This window comes from Oncorhynchus mykiss, chromosome 4, assembly GCF_057628025.1.
Source record: "Oncorhynchus mykiss isolate SJ-2025 chromosome 4, ASM5762802v1, whole genome shotgun sequence".
Classification (NCBI taxonomy): Eukaryota; Metazoa; Chordata; class Actinopteri; order Salmoniformes; family Salmonidae; genus Oncorhynchus; species Oncorhynchus mykiss.
In genome coordinates, this window is record NC_143025.1 from 54,507,107 (window position 1) to 54,529,088 (window position 21,982).

General features: G+C 44.6%; 1 protein-coding gene across 3 annotated transcripts in view; it reads right to left on the reverse strand.

The window, feature by feature from the left end:
- Positions 1 to 21,982, reverse strand: part of LOC110521981 (protein sel-1 homolog 1) — a 74,337-nt gene that overhangs the window by 4,105 nt on the left and 48,250 nt on the right. For 2 of the 3 annotated variants that reach the window (XM_036975503.2, XM_090232286.1), the window contains 5 exons: positions 15,796 to 15,858; positions 15,199 to 15,286; positions 14,790 to 14,938; positions 13,899 to 14,064; positions 368 to 442 (listed from right to left, as the gene is read on the reverse strand). In XM_036975503.2, coding sequence (XP_036831398.2) covers positions 368 to 442; positions 13,899 to 14,064; positions 14,790 to 14,938; positions 15,199 to 15,286; positions 15,796 to 15,858 — 541 coding nt within the window. The remainder of the gene's footprint in view (positions 1 to 367; positions 443 to 13,898; positions 14,065 to 14,789; positions 14,939 to 15,198; positions 15,287 to 15,795; positions 15,859 to 21,982) is intronic. The other variant, XM_036975504.2, reaches the window with a different exon arrangement.

Here is a 21,982-nt window from a genome sequence, read left to right on the forward strand (position 1 = left end):
ATACAATTTTATTTGATTTTATATTATATTTATTGTAGCATATAATGTGATATGTTGGAGATTTTCTTCCATTTTGTCACATGATCATTTTAATGTGGATTCAAATGTTTGTTTTTTAACTGGGCCCCTGGGTAACACAGTACACACGTCAGTCCCGTAACCGTAGAAGTGGTTGTCCCCCAGCTTTATCCTAGTCATTGTTTAACCACATTTGAACACACAGTACACATGTCATTACCATACGTTTTAATACCCCAGCTTTATCTTACCTATCCTTGCCAACAATAACTTAAGGGTACAAAAACAAGATGGTTGCTCAGCACAGCAATAAGAGGGGAGGGTGATTTATGAAGGAGGATAGACCAACCCTGTGCTGCTGCTCTGGTCCAATGGAGGAGGGCTCGAGGGTACGTCTCGTTCTCACTGAAGATCCGGGCCTCTGCTTAAAGTGAGAAATACAAACAAACAAACAAACAAAAAAAAACACACACACACACACACACACACACACACACACACACACACACACACACACACACACACACACACACACACACACACACACACACAATGATTATCCAATTGTTTCATTCCGAACAGAACCTCAATATTTTTTGTTCCAATAGTGCACTTTTCATATACATGGTAAAATAATGGTTAATAAACAACTCCAAGGGGGGCCCTATAAAATCAGTTTTATATTTTCCTTTTAAAACCGCAAGAATCAGACCCTTAAAAAAAAAAATCCTAAAATGACACCCAAATATAACTGCCTGCAGCTCAGGACCTGAAGCAAGGACATGCATATTCTTGATACCATTTGAGAGGAAACACTTTGAAGTTTGTGGACATTTGAAATGAATGTAGTAGAATATAACACATGAGATCTGGTAAAAGATAATACAAAGACATGTTTTTTGTTGTGTCATCATCTTTGAAATGCAAGAGAAGGGCCATTATATGACTTAAGAATCTAGGCGCAATTTAGGTTTTGGCTACAAGATGGCAGCAGTGTATGTGAAATGTTTTAGACTGATCCAATGAACAATTGTATTTCTGTTCAAAATGTTGTATCAAGTCTGCCCAAATGTGCCTAATTAGTCAATATACATAACTGTGCACTCTCCTCAAACAATAGCATGGTATGTTTTCATTATAAAAACTAGCTACTGTAAATTGGACAGTGCAGTTCGATCAAAAATAATGTAAGAGGTTCCCAAAGAGGTTTTAATTAATGGCTTTAGAATTTTTTTGTTCATAGAGAAACTACTAAATTAGATGTTCTGAGTCAATGTCAATGCTTAAATCACAGAACACTATTTTCTTTTGGTGTGCAAAACTAACATTTGGGTTTTTAAGTGTAATTCCCCTTTAATTGAGTGTCTGGCCTTTTAATTGTGCTTCTAACAAGTGAGGAATGTGCCGTTTAAGGTGATGGTATATCAATGTATCTGTACTGCTGTTGCTCATTTCATGACAAAGTTTGCAAATAACAAATAATAGAAACAATTCTATAATTTAGGGGTCACAAACCGGTCGATCGCTAAAAGGCAATACTAGTCGATCACCAGACGTTTCTGTAGAAAAGCCATAAATAAAGGATTGTTCTCCTTTTTTATTATTCGTGTTGCGCTGTTGGCGGTATGTGCACTTGATTCAGAAGCCCTGCGCACCGGGTAGGCAAAGTGTTCCCATTTTGAACCATTTAAATGTGCCTAAAAAAAACTAACTCCGCCTGCCCGGTGGACCGGGAGATGTGTTTTTTCTTCTCCCTAAAGCGGAGAAGGTACGGTGGGATTCGAGATGGTCAGTGATCTGTTTGTTGACTTGGCTTTCGAAGACCTTAGATAGGCAGGGCAGGATGGATATAGGTCTGTAACAGTTTGGGTCCAAGGTGTCTCCCCCTTTGAAGAGGGGGATGACTGCGGCAGCTTTCCAATCCTTGGGGATCTCAGACGATATGAAAGAGAGGTTGAACAAGCTGGTAATAGGGGTTGCGACAATGGCGGCGGATAGTTTCAGAAATAGAGGGTCCAGATTGTCAAGCCCACCTGATTTGTACGGGTCCAGGTTTTGCAGCTCTTTCTGAACATCTGCTATCTGGATTTGGGTAAAGGAGAAGCTGGGGAGGCTTGGGCGAGTAGCTGCGGGGGGGGGGGGGGAGTGTATTGATAGCCCTGTGTGCCAATTTTTAGAGGAATATTTAGCTATCTCTGGTCATAGGAACAACATGAATTTGTGCATAAGGCAGATGCGGGGTGACTCGAGTTTCGCCATAAGGTGGAAAACAGTGTCCTCTCTCACTGGTCAGTCTCACTGGACGAAAGGAAGGAGAGAGCCTTGATTTTAATTTAAATTTTACTGGACTGATGGTACCTGTTGCGCTCTCCCTCCCTCCGCTGAGACTAATGCTGTGTTCAAAACAACTGGGAACTTGGAAATCTCAGACATCAGTGCGTTCAAGACAACTGGGAAGTCAGTCTAGGAAAAATAGTTCAACGGTCATCCAACTCTGAATTCCAAGTCGGAAACACTAGCATCTTTTTAGAACTCTTGAATTTCCAACCTGACATCATGACCTTGTTTTTTTCCCCCGAGTTCCCAGTTGTCGTGAAAGCACCATGAACATCAAATGCAGGTATCATCAGTCTAGTAAAATAAAAATGAAAATTATTTGCAAATTATTTACATTTATGCTCAGTTATACCTCACAAGTGCTACACCAACTGATCTATTTTGTCATCAAAGCTTGAGTTTTGAAATATAATATGGTCCTGGGGGAGAAACTTTCACTAGGGACAGGGGGGACATGACCCCCCTCACATTCTGAAATGGCATTTTTGTCACCCCCAGTTTTATTATTGCACTGTGATACAAAACAAAGGACCAGTGTTTTAGGACCATGCGGACGCCTCAGGGCGGCCTGGGTAGGCTGTTTTCCAGGTTCAGCCGGCTGGATTTTAGGACTGCACGGACACCACACCACGTGCGGACAGGCTGTGTGAAGGCAAAGCTTCTGAAAGGCTGGAGTATAGGACCGGCGAGATTAACAGAGGCAGCTGCTGTCTGTGTTGCGTATTTCTCCAAGTTGTAAAAGCAAGCAGAGCAGAAACTGGATACTCTTTAGTTCACAGATCTAACTAGCAAGTTAAACTGCTGTTTGACAGAAAAAAAAATATTTATTCCCAGTACTGAGCTAGTAGTGTAACTGACATGTTACGTTAGCTAATGTCATGTTTAATCTCCTCTCGACTGGAGTGAATGAACTACTAGCAGCTGGTTAGCTAGCTAGTAGCCACCACAGCCAGTTCAGCTCTAGCTATCTGTCAGTAAGCAGTATCTAACAGCTGTTGTGTGTATGGAAATGTTTTCTAGCCTTTGTTTTGTCCCATTTTAACAGAAGTAAATTTGATGTACCATTAGTTAGAGCTAGCCAAAAGTTGTCCAACGTTAGCTAGCTAGCTCACTAACTAGCTAGCTCTTATTTTTGCCTCAATCACACTAGACCTGAATCAAACGATGAAACCAGCGGCCAAACGTATTGAAGACCGATATTCTGACATTTTTACAGTGCAATGTGAATTTTTAATGTAATGGGGACTACATTAAATATGTCTAGCATGTAATAGACATTTTAAAAAAAGTATGGTCTTGCGATATATTTACGTTGTTTTGTCTTAATTTTTTCCAAAAATGTTCAAACAATTGAATCCAATGAACTGAGCAGGATGGGCTGACATGCTTATAGCCTTGCCTTATAGCCTAAAATATTGTGTTGTTATTATTTCTATTAATATTATCTATTATTGATACTATTAAAAAAAATCTGACTGTTTTCCATGTTATTTGGTTAGTTTTCTTAAGCATCCTCATAGATATTCATGTTATCATGGGACTGCCCATATTTCCCTCTGGCCATCGGCAATTGTCGGCCAAGGGATTGCCTTAGGACTTAAAGGTGGGTCATGAGTCAGGGAGATGGTCTGATGACCTTAGTGACAACCGACCTAGATATGGGTGAAGGTTTACAGTGGTTCATCCTTAAAAAGTTGCAGCGAATTCTATGGCACGTTATTTAAGTATGAACCACTGGTACCACTAATGCTAGTTCTTGTTAATTTGACAACCAGAGGGCATCTTTGAGAAGCATTTGATAGCCTTCGATAGTGGCTGTACTAGAGAATTTAAAACCTTTTTTTGTAAGAACATAGTATATGGGACTGATTTTAAGAAATATTGAATGTAAATATAATTCATTTTATTAATATTATGGTGTTTCCATTCCATGAAAAACAAAAAACCCTCTGGGTTTCCGTTAGGATGGAATGGAAAATATGGCACTGTACAACGTGACGCTCGGGAGTAGGCTACAGTACTGGGCTATTTAGCTAAAGAATCCCCATGCTATGCGGAAACACGGGAGACCGGGATACAGTTCCCCGATGAGGAGGAAGGAGTAGGCTATCCTTGTAAATAAGAATTTGTTCTTAACTGATTCCATGTGTGCTATTTCATAGTTGTAATGTCTTCACTATTATTATATAATGTGAAAAAGCCTGGATTTAGTAGGTGCGCCCAAACTTTGACTGGTACTTGCTTAATTCATTTGATTATTAGTATGGTGTCTCTATTCCAAGAAAATATTACGCTGTACAACATGACTGCCGGGAGTACTGGGCTATTTAGCTGCAGAATTCCCGTGTTGTGCAGGCACGCAGGAGACAGGGGTTCAACTTGCCGGCGGGGTGGAAGGAGTAGGCTGTCCTTGTAAGTAAGAATTTGTTCTTAACTGACTTGCCTAGTTAAATAAAGGTTACATTTCTACACCCTAATTTTCTAATTCTAGTCTAACCAATTCCCAAACGGAGATTCAATAAAAATTAAAAATCTCAATGATTTATCAAGACCAGTCCCAATGCTCGTCTCAGAGCAGCGTGAAACGGTGCTAAAATAGTTGTAGGCTATTGCTTCAAATCCTATTGCTTCTAACTTCAATATGCTCTTTAAATAAATAAGACATACACTACTTTTAACAGCACATTACACAACACTAGTGAGACTCATGTTGCCTATGGTAGGCCTAGATCGGACTTCTGTGGCCCATCCCATGCCCCCCCCCGTATCTTGAACTTCGCACGCTTTCAGTGGATACAACTGGAGAATTGCAAGGCAATCCCATTGTGCGCCACTCGGGAGCCATGACCAATATGACCAATATACACTGCTCAAAAAAATAAAGGGAACACTAAAATAACACATCCTAGATCTGAATGAATTAAATATTCTTATTAAATACTTTTTTCTTTACATAGTTGAATGTCGAAAAGTGGAAAACCACACTACCAACTTTGATGTAATGTCCTTAAAACAAGTCAAAATGAGGCTCAGTAGTGTGTGTGGCCTCCACGTGCCTGTATGACCTCCCTACAATGCCTGGGCATGCTCCTGATGAGGTGGCGGATGGTCTCCTGAGGGATCTCCTCCCAGACCTGGACTAAAGCATCCGCCAACTCCTGGACAGTCTGTGGTGCAACGTGGCGTTGGTGGATGGAGCGAGACATGATGTCCCAGATGTGCTCAATTGGATTCAGGTCTGGGGAACGGGCGGGCCAGTCCATAGCATCAATGCCTTCCTCTTGCAGGAACTGCTGACACACTCCAGCCACATGAGGTCTAGCATTGTCTTGCATTAGGAGGAACCCAGGGCCAACCGCACCAGCATATGGTCTCTCAAGGGGTCTGAAGATCTCATCTCGGTACCTAATGGCAGTCAGGCTACCTCTGGCGAGCACATGGAGGGCTGTGCGGCCCCCCAAACAAATGCCACCCCACAGCATGACTGACCCACTGCCAAACCGGTCATGCTGGAGGATGTTGCAGGCAGCAGAACGTTCTCCACGGCGTCTCCAGACTGTCACGTCTGTCACATTTGCTCAGTGTGAACCTGCTTTCATCTGTGAAGAGCACAGGGCGCCAGTGGCGAATGTGCCAATCTTGGTGTTCTCTGGCAAATGCTAAACGTCCTGCACGGTGTTGGGCTGTAAGCACAACCCCCACCTGTGGACGTCGGGCCCTCATACCACCCTCATGGAGTCTGTTTCTGACCGTTTGAGCAGACACATGCACATTTGTGGCCTGCTGGAGGTCATTTTGCAGGGCTCTGGCAGTGCTCCTCCTGCTCCTCCTTGCACAAAGGCGGAGGTAGCGGTCCTGCTGCTGGGTTGTTGCCCTCCTACGGCCTCTTCCACGTCTCCTGAAGCACTGGCCTGTTTCCTGGTAGCGCCTCCATGCTCTGGACACTACGCTGACAGACACAGCAAACCTTCTCGCCACAGCTCGCATTGATGTGCCATCCTGGATGAGCTGCACTACCTGAGCCACTTGTGTGGGTTGTAGACTCCGTCTCATGCTACCACTAGAGTGAAAGCACCGCCAGCATTCAAAAGTGACCAAAACATCAGCCAGGAAGCATAGGAACTGAGAAGTGGTCTGTGGTTATCACCTGCAGAACCACTCCTTTATTGGGGGTGTCTTGCTAATTGCCTATACTTTCCACCTGTTGTCTATTCTGTGTCTCCTGACCCCTCCTGTCTCAGCCTCCAGTATTTATGCTGCAGTAGTTTATGTGTCGGGGGGCTAGGGTCAGTTTGTTATATCTGGAGTACTTCTCCTGTCCTATTCGGTGTCCTGTGTGAATCTAAGTGTGCGTTCTCTAATTCCCTCCTTCTCTCTTTCTTTCTCTCTCTCGGAGGACCTGAGCCCTAGGACCATGCCCCAGGACTACCTGACATGATGACTCCTTGCTGTCCCCAGTCCACCTGGCCGTGCTGCTGCTCCAGTTTCAACTGTTCTGCCTTATTATTATTCGACCATGCTGGTTATTTATGAACATTTGAACATCTTGGCCATGTTCTGTTATAATCTCCACCCGGCACAGCCAGGAGAGGACTGGCCATCCCACATATGCTCTCTCTAATTCTCTCTTTCTTTCTCTCTCTCGGAGGACCTGAGCCCTAGGACCATGCCCCAGGAATACCTGACATGATGACTCCTTGCTATCCCCAGTCCACCTGACTGTGCTGCTGCTCCAGTTTCAACTGTTCTGCCTTATTATTATTCGACCATGCTGGTCATTTATGAACATTTGAACATCTTGGCCATGTTCTGTTATAATCTCCACCCGGCACAGCCAGAAGAGGACTGGCCACCCCACATAGCCTGGTTCCTCTCTAGGTTTCTTCCTAGGTTTTGGCCTTTCTAGGGAGTTTTTCCTAGCCACCGTGCTTCTACACCTGCATTGCTTGCTGTTTGGGGTTTTAGGCTGGGTTTCTGTACAGCACTTTGAGATATCAGCTGATGTACGAAGGGCTATATAAATACATTTGATTTGATATTCCATTTGCACAACAGCATGTGAAATGTATTGTCAATCAGTGTTGCTTCCTAAATGGACAGTTTGATTTCACAGAAGTGTGATTGACTTGGAGTTAAATTGTGTTGTTTAAGTGTTCCCTTTATTTTTTTGAGCAGTGTATATTGTCCTGCCAATAAAAGGGTTAATAATATATCTGTGAGAATATCCAACGGGCTTTTATATAATTCTAAATGAATTAATTACAATAAAAAAGAACAATATTTTGGAGATGATTTAGTTTTCAAATAATGTAAAATGAGCGAGAAAAAGGCGAGAAAAACATGGGGTGAGACATTGTTACCTATTTGTAAATAAAGCTAGTTTGTTATATATAATTATTTATCTATGTTTTTAGAGGGAGAGAAACCAAAAACCTAGTCATCTCATGGGTCTCCCAGTCGAGGCCAGTACAGGTATTGAACCGGCATCTGTAGCAACACAGCTTACACTGCTATGCAGTTTCTTACACTGTTGCGCCACTCAGGCACTGTACAACTTGACCGGTCGGGAGTGGCCTATAGTACTACAGTAAGAGAAAAATAATAATAAAACAACAGTTTTAGTAAGTAATACTGAAGTCGTGCACAATTATCATTTTCGATTTAGGTTTATATCGCCCATTCAATGTCAGTTAGAGACACAGTAGGACCCAAAATAATAATCAGTGCTCTAACTCCCCCTTGCGCTGGTCTGGAGCAATGAAGTGGTGACGCAGGATACTGTCCTAAACCACAAATTACCTCTAAGTCCCGCAGCATAATCGCAAAACCTTAGTGGAGCAACCACTGTAGGTCAAAAGAGATTAGAATAAATAAAGGAAATAGAGGAAGTAATGGTGCAGGTAGATGGTAATGGAAACTGTACTATAGAAGCACAAAATATGTTAGAGGAAAATCAAAAGGAATTTGAGTTACTTATTCAAGAACCATCAAGTGCAATGTATTACAAGAATAAAGCGAATTGGTTGGAAAATTGTGAAAAATACACAACATTTTCTTGAATCTTCAACATAGAAATTATACCAAAAATAATTTACAGAAACTCGTTACAAAAAGAGGTAGCAAAATATTTTAAGCATATGTTTTCTTTTCAGTCTCCTCCATTTCCACTGAATGTTGTTAAATGTAAGGATTTCTTTCATAATAATAATAATAATAATAATGTAACATTAACACATTTATAGAAATACCTATGTGAAGGCCAATTTACAGAAGAGTAACTTTTTGAGCCAAAAAAATATTTTCAGTCTGCAAAAACACCTTGGCTTGACGGTATACCAGTAGAGGTATATCAGAACTTTTTGATGTACTCAAAGATCCATTATTAGCATGTTCATTGTTAGCATCTATTATTAGCATGTTCATTGTTAGCATCCATTATTAGCATGTTCATTGTTAGCATCCATTATTAGCATGTTCATTGTTAGCATCCATTATTAGCATGTTCAAGGTTAGCATCCATTATTAGCATGTTAATTGTTAGCATCCATTATCAGCATGTTCATTGTTAGTATCCATTATTAGCATGTTCATTGTTAGCATCCATTATTAACATGTTCATTGTTAGCATCCATTATTAGCATGTTCATTGTTAGCATCCATTATTAACGTGTTCATTGTTAGCATCCATTATTAGCATGTTCAAAAATGGCCTTTTTACCTTTATATGGATTACAACTTCTCATTTCCGATTTCCGATTGAAAATGAAATGTTGTTTAAAGTTATCGCCCTTTCTTAAAGAAGCCATACAAAGCTGGTTACAATTTCAGTTTTTTCCTCCAGAAAAGATTGAACAAATATTACAAAAAATTTTATGGTTAAACTCAATGAATATAAACGGAGGAGTTATGTCACATATACAGTTATCGAAAAATATATGGGAATATCTGCTCAATACAAATTTACAACCAACTGATTACAGCACTACCACAAAAATGGAGGAGGCAAGTGGAAAAGGGAGAAGGTAGGGAACTTGTTTGCCTGCCATTTTTTAAAGATACAAACTGGATGAAAGGAAATGGCATAAACAGGAAAATATACCAGTTTAATCTAAGGACAAAAATGACAGCTGCGCCATACAGGTTGCAAAATAAATGGGAGATTTTCGACGTACCAATTCCACGGCATATGGTTTATGGACTAGCTTGCAATTTGTGGATAATATACGATTAAAAAGGTTCAAACATTTTGTAAAATATCACAGCACAGTTGAAAGGTATATGGCACATAGAAACCGAATGAGGGTGGTCTACGGTGATAGGTGGGATGGGCTGAGAGTGCCTTAGGGTTGTGATTTAAGAGCTGAGGTCTATGGTGATAGGTGGGATGGGCTGAGACTGGCTGAGGGGTATTAACTTTCTTATCACGATTATAATTACAGATCAGTATCTCAATGCATTCTTAATCTAAATTACTATACATTTTGCAGTGTATAGACCTCCTCAATCAACCTGATATGCTAATTTTAGTTTCTACAGACGGTGTTATGGGGATGGAAATTGTTATTTCCACCATGCTGACCAATGGGATTATGATCAGTATCACCATGATGATTTTTTTCCGAACTTATGGAAAATGTACTCTGATTTAGATTTAATTCCTTAACGATATTTTAATGTTTATATTATTCCCAATGATCATTTTATGTTAAGGTTAAAGGTTTAATGAACCTACGGATGGTCATTTACAATAGTGGTATACGAGTGCAAAGAAGTTTTTTTTCTATATGTTTGTTAAATTGTTGATGCCTTATTTGTTTTCTACGTGTGAATTAATGTTTTAAAATCTTGTAATTTTCTTTTAAGTTGAGAGAATTCTTAAAATGGGGGAATGTGAGAGCGAAATTACAAGATTATGTCATAATACTTCGTCTTCTGAGTTGGGCCTGTGGGGGCTTAATGCTGTCAGTGGATTTACGATGCCTTTGGTGATAAAATCTAAAGAACGCATTCCATAGCATGAGTTGGTGTTTGTGTACTGGGAGGGACCAGGGTGGAGATGGCTCGGGTATGGATAATTATGAGAGGAAGCTTGCTTTGGGGGCTAGACCCTAGTTTCCACACATTGAGAACAGTCTTTACAGCAGATACTGTCTGCTGTGAATTATAAATTTATTTCATACGACTCCTAACCTTGTGACCCATTCCACACATCTGTTGTTTGTCATGTAGACTACGGGGGTGTATCTTTGCTATAAAATATCTTGGTATCCTTTGTGTGGGGGCTCTCAACGAATCATCTAAGGGTGGTTCGTCGACCGGCCATCGTTATTGCAGACCACTCACATCATTCACTTGTGTGTGTGGTGTGACATGCTTTCCTTATTAAAAAGTGAATAAAGATTTAGTTTAAGTATAACTCTGACTTGTGTGATAAGTTTGTCTCCTCATTCGATAATAAAGAAATAACCATGACAATATAAACTCAGCAAAAAAATAAACGGCGCTTTTTCAGGACCCTGTCTTTCAAAGATAATTCGTAAAAATCCAAACAACTTCACAGATCTTCATTGTAAAGGGTTTAAACATGGTTTCCCATGCTTGTTCAATGAACCATCAACAATTAATGAACATGCACCTGTGGAACGGTCATTTTGACCCTAACAGCGTATAGACTGTAGGCAATAAAAATCACAGTTATGAAAACTTAGGACACTAAAGAGGCCTTTCTACTGACTCTAAAAAACACCCAAATAAAAATTCCCAGGGTCCCTGCTCATCTGCGTGAACGTGCCTTAGGCATGCTGCAAGGCGGCATGAGGACTGCAGATGTGGTCAGGGCAATAAATTGCAATGTCCGTACTGTGAGACGCCTAAGACAGTGCTACAGGGAGACAGGACGGACAGCTGATTGTCTTCACAGTGACAGACCACGTGTAACAACACCTGCACAGGATTGGCACATCCGAACAGCACACCTACGGGACAGGTACAGGATGGCAACAACAACTGCCCGAGTTAAACAAGGGACGCACAATCCCTCCATTAGTGCTGTTGTAAGGCAGGCAACAATGTTGCCCATGGGCATAAACCCACCGTCGCTGGACCAGACAGGACAGGCAAAAAGTGCTCTTCACTGACGAGTCGCAGTTTTGTCTCACCAGGGGTAATGGTCGGATTTGCGTTTATCGTTGTTACACCAAGGCCTGTACTCTGGAGCGGGATCGATTTGGAGGTGGAGGGTCAGTCATGGTCTGGGGCGGTGTGTCACAGCATCATCAGACTGAGCTTGTTGTCATTGCAGGCAATGTCAACGCTGTGCGTTACAGGGAAGACATTCTCCTCCTTCATGTGGTACCCTTCCTGCAGGCTCCTCCTGACATGACCCTCCAGCATGACAATGCCACCAGCTATACTGCTCGTTCTGTGGGTGATTTCCTGCAAGACAGGAATGTCAGTGTTCTGCCATGGCCAGCGAAGAGCCCGGATCTCAATCCCATTGTGCACATCTGGGACCTGTTGGATCAGGGTGAGGGCAAGGGCCATTCCCCCCAGAAATGTCCAGGACCTTGCAGGTGCCTTGGTGGAAGAGTGGGGTAACATCTCACAGCAAGAACTGGAAAATCTGGTACAGTCCATGAGGAGGAGATGCACTGCCGTACTTAATCCAGCTGGTGGCCACACCAGATACTGACTGTTACTTTTGATTTGACCACCCCTTTGTTCAGGGACACATTATTCCATTTATGTTAGTCACATGTCTGTGGAACTTGTTCAGTTTATGTCTCAGTTGTTGAATCTTGCTATGTTCATACAAATATTTACACATGTTAAGTTTGCTGAAAATAAGCGCAGTTGACAGTGAAAGGACGTTTCTTTTTTTGCTGAGTTTATATTCAGTTGAAGTCGGAAGTTTACATACACCCTATCCAAATACATTTAAACTCAGATTTTCACAATTCCTGACATTTAATCCTAGTTAAAATTCCCTGTCTTAGGTCAGTTAGGATCACCACTTTATTTTAAGAACGTGAAATGTCAGAATAATAGCAGAGAGAATTATTTATTTCAGCTTTGATTTCTTTCATCACATTACCAGTGGGTCATAAATTTACATACACTCAATTAGTATTTGGTAGCATTGCCTTTCAATTGATTAACTTGGGTCAAACGTTTCGGGTAGCCTTCCACAAGCTTCCCACAATAAGTTGGGTGAATTTTGGCCCAATCCTCCTGACAGAGCTGGTGTAACTGACTCAGGTTTGTAGGCCTCTTTGCTCGCACACGCTTTTCCAGTTCTGCCCACACATTTTCTATAGGATTGAGGTCAGGGCTTTGTGATGGCTACTCCAATACCTCGACTTTGTTGTCCTTAAGCCATTTTGTCACAACTTTAGAAGTATGCTTGGGGTCATTGTCCATTTGCGACCAAGCTTTAACTTCCTGACTGATGTCTTGAGATGTTGCTTCAATATATGCACATCATTTTCTTTTCTCATGATGCCATCTATTTTGTGAAGTGCACCAGTCCCTCCTGCAGCAAAGCACCCCCACAACATGATGCTGCCACCCCCATGCTTCACGGTTCGGATGGGTGTTCTTCGGCTTGCAAGCGTTCCCCTTTTTCCTCCAAACATAACAATGGTCATTATGGCCAAACAGTTCTATTTTTGTTTCATCAGACCAGAGGACATTTCTCCAAAAAGTACGATCTTTGTCCCCATGTGCAGTTGCAAACTGTAGTCTGGCTTTTTTTGGCAGTTTTGGAGCAGTGGCTTCTTCCTTGCTGAGCGGCCTTTCAGGCTATGTCGATATATTTACTGTGGATATAGATACTTTTGTACCTGTTTCCTCCAGCGTCTTCACAAGGTCCTTTGCTGTTGTTCTGGGATTGATTTGCACTATTCGCACTATTCGCGCAAGTACATTCATCTCCAGAAGACAGAACACGTCTCCTTCCTGAGTAGTGTGATGGCTGCGTGGTCCCATGGTGTTTATAGTTGCGTATTATTATTTGTACAGATGAACGTTTTACCGTCAGGTATTTGGAAATTGCTCCCAAGGATGAACCAGACTTGTGGAGGTCTACAAGTTTTGTTCTGAGGTCTTGGCTGATTTATTTTGATTTTCCCATGATGTCAAGCAAAGAGGCACTGAGTTTGAAGGTAGGCCTTGAAATACATCCACAGGTACACCTCCAATTGACTCAAATTATATAAATTAGCCACCAGAAGCTTCTAAAGCCATGACATCATTTTCTGGAATTTTCCAAGCTGTTTAAAGGCACAGTCAACTCAGTGTATGTAAACGTCTGACCCACTGGAATTGTGATACAGTGAATTATAAGTGAAATAATCTGTCTGTAAACAATACTTGGAAAAATGACTTGTGTCATGCACAAAGTAGATGTCCTAACCGGCTTGCCAAAACTATAGTTCGTTAACAATAAATTTGTGGAATGGTTGAAAATTAGTTTTACTGACTCCAACCTAAGTGTATGTAAACTTGCGACTTCAACTGTATGCGCACTGTTTATGTGTTCTTACTCTGGTCCAGGATGAAGGCTACATTGCTCTGGGCCACTTCATAGCCCTGCTCGGCCAGCAGTAGGTACTGCACCAGCGACCCATCCATGTCGCCGTCCTTGAAGCTGCGGTAGGCTGCCATAAGCCTCTCCGACCAGCGCCCACGCTCACACACATTCTTGAAGAGCTGCTCACAGACACACACACACGCAATAAGACACAGACAGAATTTGAGGTAGAAGTCACCCCTAACAACAGGCTTTGGATCAGATTTCACAACCCCTGATTTTAAATTTAACCATTGGGAAGATAAAAATATATCTGACCCCAGTCGTGGATCAATGGCTAAGGTATGGATTGGCAAACAATGACTGATAGTCAGTAGCAAATGGCTAAATGCTTAGCTAATACATGGCTGAATGGCATTTAATGGATGGCAATTAACACGCTACTAAATGGCTAAACGGATGGCCATTTTTTATTCCTAGCAAGAAGACGGCTAATTGGTTTTTCATGCATAGATCTAACAGATGAAGGTTAATCTCAGGCTAACGGATGGTTTATTGATGGTTTAATGCACAGCTAACAGAAAGCTAATTGCTGGCTAATGGAAAATAATGTCTAGAGGCTAGCTCCCAGGTGGCTAGTTTGGCAGTGGTGTGTAATTAAAGGCTAATGAACTGTGACGCGCTGGGATACTGAACTAGCTAATAGCTAGCTAATGGTAAATCCTATAGCTATACAATTCCATAGCAGCTAGTTAACGGCTAGTTGATGGCTAATGCTATTATTCCACATAATGCTATTATGCTAGCCAATTCAATACAGCAGCTATAGCTAATTACTAATTAATAGATTATGCTGTAGCTAGCCAATTATGTACATCCGCTAGCTAATGGCTAACTAGCTCACCTCCACGGCGGTGTGGCAGGAGCGCATAACGCCGGTGCCCGTGGCATGCATCTGGGCCAGGTTGTAGAAGGCCAGGATGTGGCCCGCCTGCGAGGCCAGATTGAAGAACTTGAGGGCCTGCTTGTAGTCACGCTTCACCCCGATCCCATCTGGGGCGGAAGAAGGGGAATGGAGAGACAAAAGTGAGTGAGAGATCCCCAACACAGAGAAGGAGAGGGAGAGGTGGCAAGAGAAAAAAGAATGGTTGAGACTGCAGATTTGGGAGCAGAATTTTGGTGGGCAACTAACTTTTTTTTATTGCATTGTTCCCCAGGAAACTAAAAGGGACAAGGCTGTTTTACACTAACCAACAGAAAAAAACAGGAGGTCTCTACACACACAGGCCCACAACGCATGCGCACACACTCACTGTAGTACATTGTGCCCAGCTGAAGCTGTCCGTCTACCCAGCCCTGCTCTGCTGCCTTCTGGAAGTATTTCAGTGCCAACTCGTAATTCTGTAGGACACACACACAAAACATAACTATTGTGGAAATCATACAGAAAATACAGACAGTCTACACAGCTGCTGGATTCAATTGCCTATGCCAATCTCTACAAAAGCTCACTTTTGGAATGTAACTACAGTTTGAATCATACAGGCATGCAGCTAAACCGTATTGCATGTGCCAAATCTTTATCTCAACTAAATATGTTTTGGGAAAGGGGGTTAAGTAGTCGGTTGTTCGATTGAATGCATTCAACTGAAATGTGTCTTCCGCATTTAACTCAACCCCTTTGAATCAGAGAGGTGCGGGGGGCTGCCTTAATAAACATCCACGTCATTGGTGCCTGGGGAACAGTGGGTTAACTGCCTTGCTCAGGAGCAGAGCAACAGATTTTTACCTTGTCAGCTCTGGGATTTGCCAGCACCCGAAACACTCCTACCCGCCAGGCTACCTGCCAAGCTCTTGTAGTGTAGGTGCCAGGTGGCACTGGATGATGGTGGACACTTGCAGTCACTTACCACTGGAACGCCCCTCCCATACAGGTACGCCATGCCCAGTCCACTCTGCCCAACAGGGTTACCCTAGGGGACAAGAACAGTTGGAAAGGACAACAAAAAGAGAGACCCTCTTGAAAACCACATCTATACCGGTTAATTTGACTAATAATATATACAGTTCAAGTCGGAAGTTTACATACACTTAGGTTGGAGTCATTAAAACTTGTTTTTCAACCACCCCACAAATGTCTTGTTAACAAACTATAGTTTTGGCAAGTCGGTTAGGACAACTACTTTGTGCATGATGCAAGTCATTTTTCCAACAATTTGTCAGGTGCGTGAATGAGGACCCAAAAGCGAATTAACAAACAGAGTTTCTTTAATGATGAACACACGTGGGCTCAGATGGACAGGTAGATTCCGACAGGACAGGACAGGACAAGGTTGCAGCAAACACGATGATAGTCTGGTTCAGGCATGAGACACACAAACAAGAATCCGACAAAGACAGGAGCAGAAACAGAGAGAGATATAGGGACCTAATCAGAGGGAAAAAGGGAACAGGTGGGAAAAGGGGTGAATGAGGTAGTCAGAGAAGACAAGGAACAGCTGGGGGAAAGAGGGACAGAAACGGTAACCTAGTACGACCAGCAGAGGGAGACAGGGTGAAAGGAAAGGACAGAAAGACACAACATGACAATACATGACAGTACCCCCCCACTCACCGAGCGCCTCCTGGCGCACTCGAGGAGGAAACCTGGCGGCAACGGAGGAAATCCTCGATCAGCGCACGGTCCAGCACGTCCCGAGAGGGAACCCAACTCCTCTCCTCAGGACCGTACCCCTCCCAATCTACGAGGTACTGGTGACCACGGCCCCGAGGACGCATGTCCAAAATCCTACGGACCCTGTAGATGGGTGCGCCCTCGACAAGGATGGGGGGGGGGGGGGGGAGACGAGCGGGGGCGCGAAGAACGGGCTTGATACAGGAGACATGGAAGACCGGGTGGACGCGACGAAGGTATCGCGGAAGAAGAAGTCGAACTGCGACAGGATTAATGACCCGAGAAATACGGAACGGACCAATGAACCGCGGGGTCAACTTGCGAGAAGCCGTCTTAAGGGGAAGGTTCTGAGTGGAGAGCCAAACTCTCTGACCGCGACAATATCTAGGACTCTTAGTTCTACGCTTATTAGCAGCCCTCACAGTCTGCGTCCTATAACGGCAAAGTGCAGACCTGACCCTCTTCCAGGTGCGCTCGCAACGTTGGACAAAAGCCTGAGCGGAGGGGACGCTGGACTCGGCGAACTGAGATGAGAACAACGGAGGCTGGTACCCGAGGCTACTCTGAAAAGGAGATAGCCCGGTCGCAGACGAAGGAAGCGAGTTGTGGGCGTATTCTGCCCAGGGGAGCTGTTCTGACCAAGACGCAGGGTTGCGAAAAGAAAGACTGCGTAAGATGCGACCAATAGTCTGATTGGCCCGTTCTGCTTGACCGTTAGACTGGGGGTGAAAGCCGGAAGAGAGACTGACGGAAGCCCCAATCAAACGGCAAAACTCCCTCCAAAATTGAGACGTGAATTGCGGACCTCTGTCCGAAACGACGTCTGACGGAAGGCCATGAATTCTGAAAACATTCTCGATGATGATTTGTGCCGTCTCTTTAGCAGAAGGAAGCTTAGCAAGGGGAATGAAATGAGCCGCCTTAGAGAACCTATCGACAACCGTAAGAATAACAGTCTTCCCCGCTGACGAAGGCAGTCCGGTGACAAAATCTAAGGCGATGTGAGACCACGGTCGAGAGGGAATGGGAAGCGGCCTGAGACGGCCGGCAGGAGGGGAGTTACCGGACTTAGTCTGCGCGCAGACCGAACAAGCAGCCACGAAACGACGCGTGTCATGCTCCCGGGTGGGCCACCAAAAACGCTGGCGAATGGAAGCAAGCGTACCCCGAACGCCAGGGTGGCCGGCTAACTTGGCAGAGTGAGCCCACTGAAGAATGGCCAGACGAGTAGGAACGGGAACGAAAAGAAGGTTCCTAGGACAAGCGCGCGGCGACGGAGTGTGAGTGAGCGCTTGCTTTACCTGCCTCTCAATTCCCCAGACAGTCAACCCGACAACACGCCCCTCCGGGAGAATCCCCTCGGGGTCAGTGGAGGCTACTGAAGAACTGAAGAGACGAGATAAAGCATCAGGCTTGGTGTTCTTAGAGCCCGGACGATAAGAAATCACGAACTCGAAACGAGCGAAAAACAGCGCCCAACGCGCCTGACGCGCATTAAGTCGTTTGGCAGAACGGATGTACTCAAGGTTCCTATGGTCAGTCCAAACGACAAAAGGAACGGTCGCCCCCTCCAACCACTGTCGCCATTCGCCTAGGGCTAACCGGATGGCGAGCAGTTCGCGGTTTCCCACATCATAGTTACGTTCCGACGGCGACAGGCGATGAGAAAAATACGCGCATGGGTGGACCTTGTCGTCAGAGAGGGAGCGCTGAGAAAGAATGGCTCCCACGCCCACCTCTGACGCGTCAACCTCGACAACGAACTGTCTAGAGACGTCAGGTGTAACAAGGATAGGAGCGGATGTAAAACGATTCTTGAGGAGATCAAAAGCTCCCTGGGCGGAAACGGACCACTTAAAGCACGTCTTGACAGAAGTAAGGGCTGTGAGAGGAGCTGCCACCTGACCGAAATTACGGATGAAACGACGATAGAAGTTCGCGAAGCCGAGAAAGCGCTGCAGCTCGACGCGTGACTTAGGGGCGGGCCAATCAATGACAGCTTGTACCTTAGCGGGATCCATCTTAATGCCTTCAGCGGAAATAACAGAACCGAGAAATGTGACGGAGGAGGCATGAAAAGTGCACTTCTCAGCCTTCACAAAAAGACAATTCTCTAAAAGGCGCTGGAGGACACGTCGAACGTGCTGAACATGAATCTGGAGTGACGGTGAAAAAATCAGGATATCGTCAAGGTAAACGAAAACAAAGATGTTCAGCATGTCTCTCAGGACATCATTGACTAATGCCTGAAAGACAGCTGGAGCGTTAGCGAGGCCGAAAGGAAGAACCCGGTATTCAAAGTGCCCTAACGGAGTGTTAAACGCCGTCTTCCACTCGTCCCCCTCCCTGATGCGCACGAGATGGTAAGCGTTACGAAGGTCCAACTTAGTGAAAAACCTGGCTCCCTGCAGGATCTCGAAGGCTGAAGACATAAGAGGAAGCGGATAACGATTCTTCACTGTTATGTCATTCAGCCCTCGATAATCTATGCAGGGGCGCAGAGACCCGTCCTTCTTCTTGACAAAAAAAAACCCCGCTCCGGCGGGAGAGGAGGAGGGGACTATGGTACCGGCGTCAAGAGCTACAGACAAATAATCCTCGAGAGCCTTACGTTCGGGAGCCGACAGAGAGTATAGTCTACCCCGGGGGGGAGTGGTTCCCGGAAGGAGATCAATACTACAATCATACGACCGGTGTGGAGGAAGAGAGGTGGCCCTGGACCGACTGAACACCGTGCGCAGATCGTGATATTCCTCCGGCACCCCTGTCAAATCACCAGGCTCCTCCTGTGAAGAAGAGACAGAGGAAACAGGAGGGATAGCAGACATTAAACATTTCACATGACAAGAGACGTTCCAGGAGAGGATAGAATTACTAGACCAATTAATGGAAGGATTATGACAAACTAGCCAGGGATGGCCCAAAACAACAGGTGTAAAAGGTGAACGAAAAATTTAAAAAGAAATGGGTTCGCTATGATTACCAGAAACAGTGAGGGTTAAAGGTAGCGTCTCACGCTGAATCCTGGGGAGAGGACTACCATCCAGGGCGAACAAGGCCGTGGACTCCCTTAACTGTCTGAGAGGAATGTCATGTTCCCGAGCCCAGGTCTCGACCATAAAACAGCCCTCCGCCCCAGAGTCTATTAAGGCACTGCAGGAAGCTGACGAACCGGTCCAGCGTAGATGGACCGACAAGGTAGTGCAGGATCTTGAAGGAGAGACAGGAGTAGTAGCGCTCACCAGTAGCCCTCCGCTTACTGATGAGCTCTGGCTTTTACTGGACATGAAGTGACAAAATGACCAGCAGAACCGCAATAGAGACAGAGGCGGTTGGTGATTCTCCGTTCCCTCTCCTTAGTCGAGATGCGGATACCTCCCAGCTGCATAGGCTCAGCTCCCGAGCCGGCAGAGGAAGATGGTAGTGATGCGGAGAGGGGGGCAACGGAGAACGCGAGCTCCTTTCCACGAGCTCGATGACGAAGATCAACCCGTCGCTCAATGCGAATAGCGAGTTCAATCAAGGAATCCACGCTGGAAGGAACCTCCCGGGAGAGAATCTCATCCTTTACCTCTGCGCGGAGACCCTCCAGAAGACGAGCGAGCAAAGCCGGCTCGTTCCAGCCACTGGAGGCAGCAAGAGTGCGAAACTCAATAGAGTAGTCTGTTATGGATCGATTGCCTTGACATAGGGAAGACAGGGCCCTGGAAGCCTCCTCCCCAAAAACAGATCGATCAAAAACCCGTATCATCTCCTCCTTAAAGTCCTGATACTGGTTAGTACACTCAGCCCTTGCCTCCCAGATTGCCGTGCCCCACTCACAAGCCCGTCCAGTAAGGAGAGATATGACGTAGGCGACATGAGCAGTGCTCCTGGCGTAAGTGTTGGGCTGGAGAGAAAACACAATATCACACTGGGTGAGGAACGAGCGGCATTCAGTGGGCTCCCCAGAGTAACACGGCGGGTTATTGATTCTGGGCTCCGGAGATTCGAAAGCCCTGGAAGTGGCCGGTGGATCGAGGCGGAGATGGTGAACCTGTTCTGTGAGGTTGGAGACTTGGGTGGCCAGGGTCTCAACGGCATGTCGAGCAGCAGACAATTCCTGCTCGTGTCTGCCTAGCATCGCTCCCTGGATCTCGACGGCTGAGTGGAGAGGATCCGAAGTCGCTGGGTCCATTCTTGGTCGGATTCTTCTGTCAGGTGCGTGAATGAGGACCCAAAAGCGAATTAACAAACAGAGTTTCTTTAATGATGAACACACGTGGGCTCAGATGGACAGGTAGATTCCGACAGGACAGGACAAGGTTGCAGCAAACACGATGATAGTCTGGTTCAGGCATGAGACACACAAACAAGAATCCGACAAAGACAGGAGCAGAAACAGAGAGAGATATAGGGACCTAATCAGAGGGAAAAAGGGAACAGGTGGGAAAAGGGGTGAATGAGGTAGTCAGAGAAGACAAGGAACAGCTGGGGGAAAGAGGGACAGAAACGGTAACCTAGTACGACCAGCAGAGGGAGACAGGGTGAAAGGAAAGGACAGAAAGACACAACATGACAATACATGACACAATTGTTTACAGACAGATTATTTCACTTATAATTCACTGTATCACAATTCCAGTGGGTCAGAAGTTTACATACACTAAGTTGACTGTGCCTTTAAACAGCTTGGAAAATTCCAGAAAAGGATGTCACGGCTTTAGAAGCATCTGATAGGCCAATTGACATAATTTGAGTCAATTGTAGGTGTACCTGTGGATGCATTTCAAGGTCTACCTTCAAACTTAGTGCGTCTTTGCTTGACATCATGGGAAAATCAAAAGAAATCAGCCAAGACCTCAGAACAGAAATGGTTGACCTCCACAAGTCGGGTTCATCCTTGGGAGCAAATTCCAAACGTTTGAAGGTACCACGTTCATCTGTACAGGCAATAGTATGCAAGTATAAACATCATGGGACCACGCAGCCGTCATTACTGCTCAGGAAGGAGACGCGTTCTGTCTCCTAGAGATGAACGTACTTTGGTGCGAAAAGTGAAAATCAATCCCAGAACAGCAGCAAAGGAACTTGTGAACATGCTGGAGGAAACAGGTACAAAAGTATCTATATCCATAGTTAAACGATCAAACTTTTTGGAGAAATGTCCTCTTGTCTGATGAAACAAAAATATAACTGTTTGGCCATAATGAACATTGTTATATTTGGAGGAAAAGGGGGAAGGCTTGCAAGCCAAAGAACACCATACCAACTGTGAAGCACGGGTGTGGCAGCATCATGTTGTGGGGGTGCTTTGCTGCAGGACGGACTGGTGCACTTCACAAAATAGATGGCATCATGAGGGAGGACAATTATGTGGATATATTGAAGCAACATCTCAAGACATCAGTCAGGAAGTTAAAGCTTGGTCGCAAATGGACAAT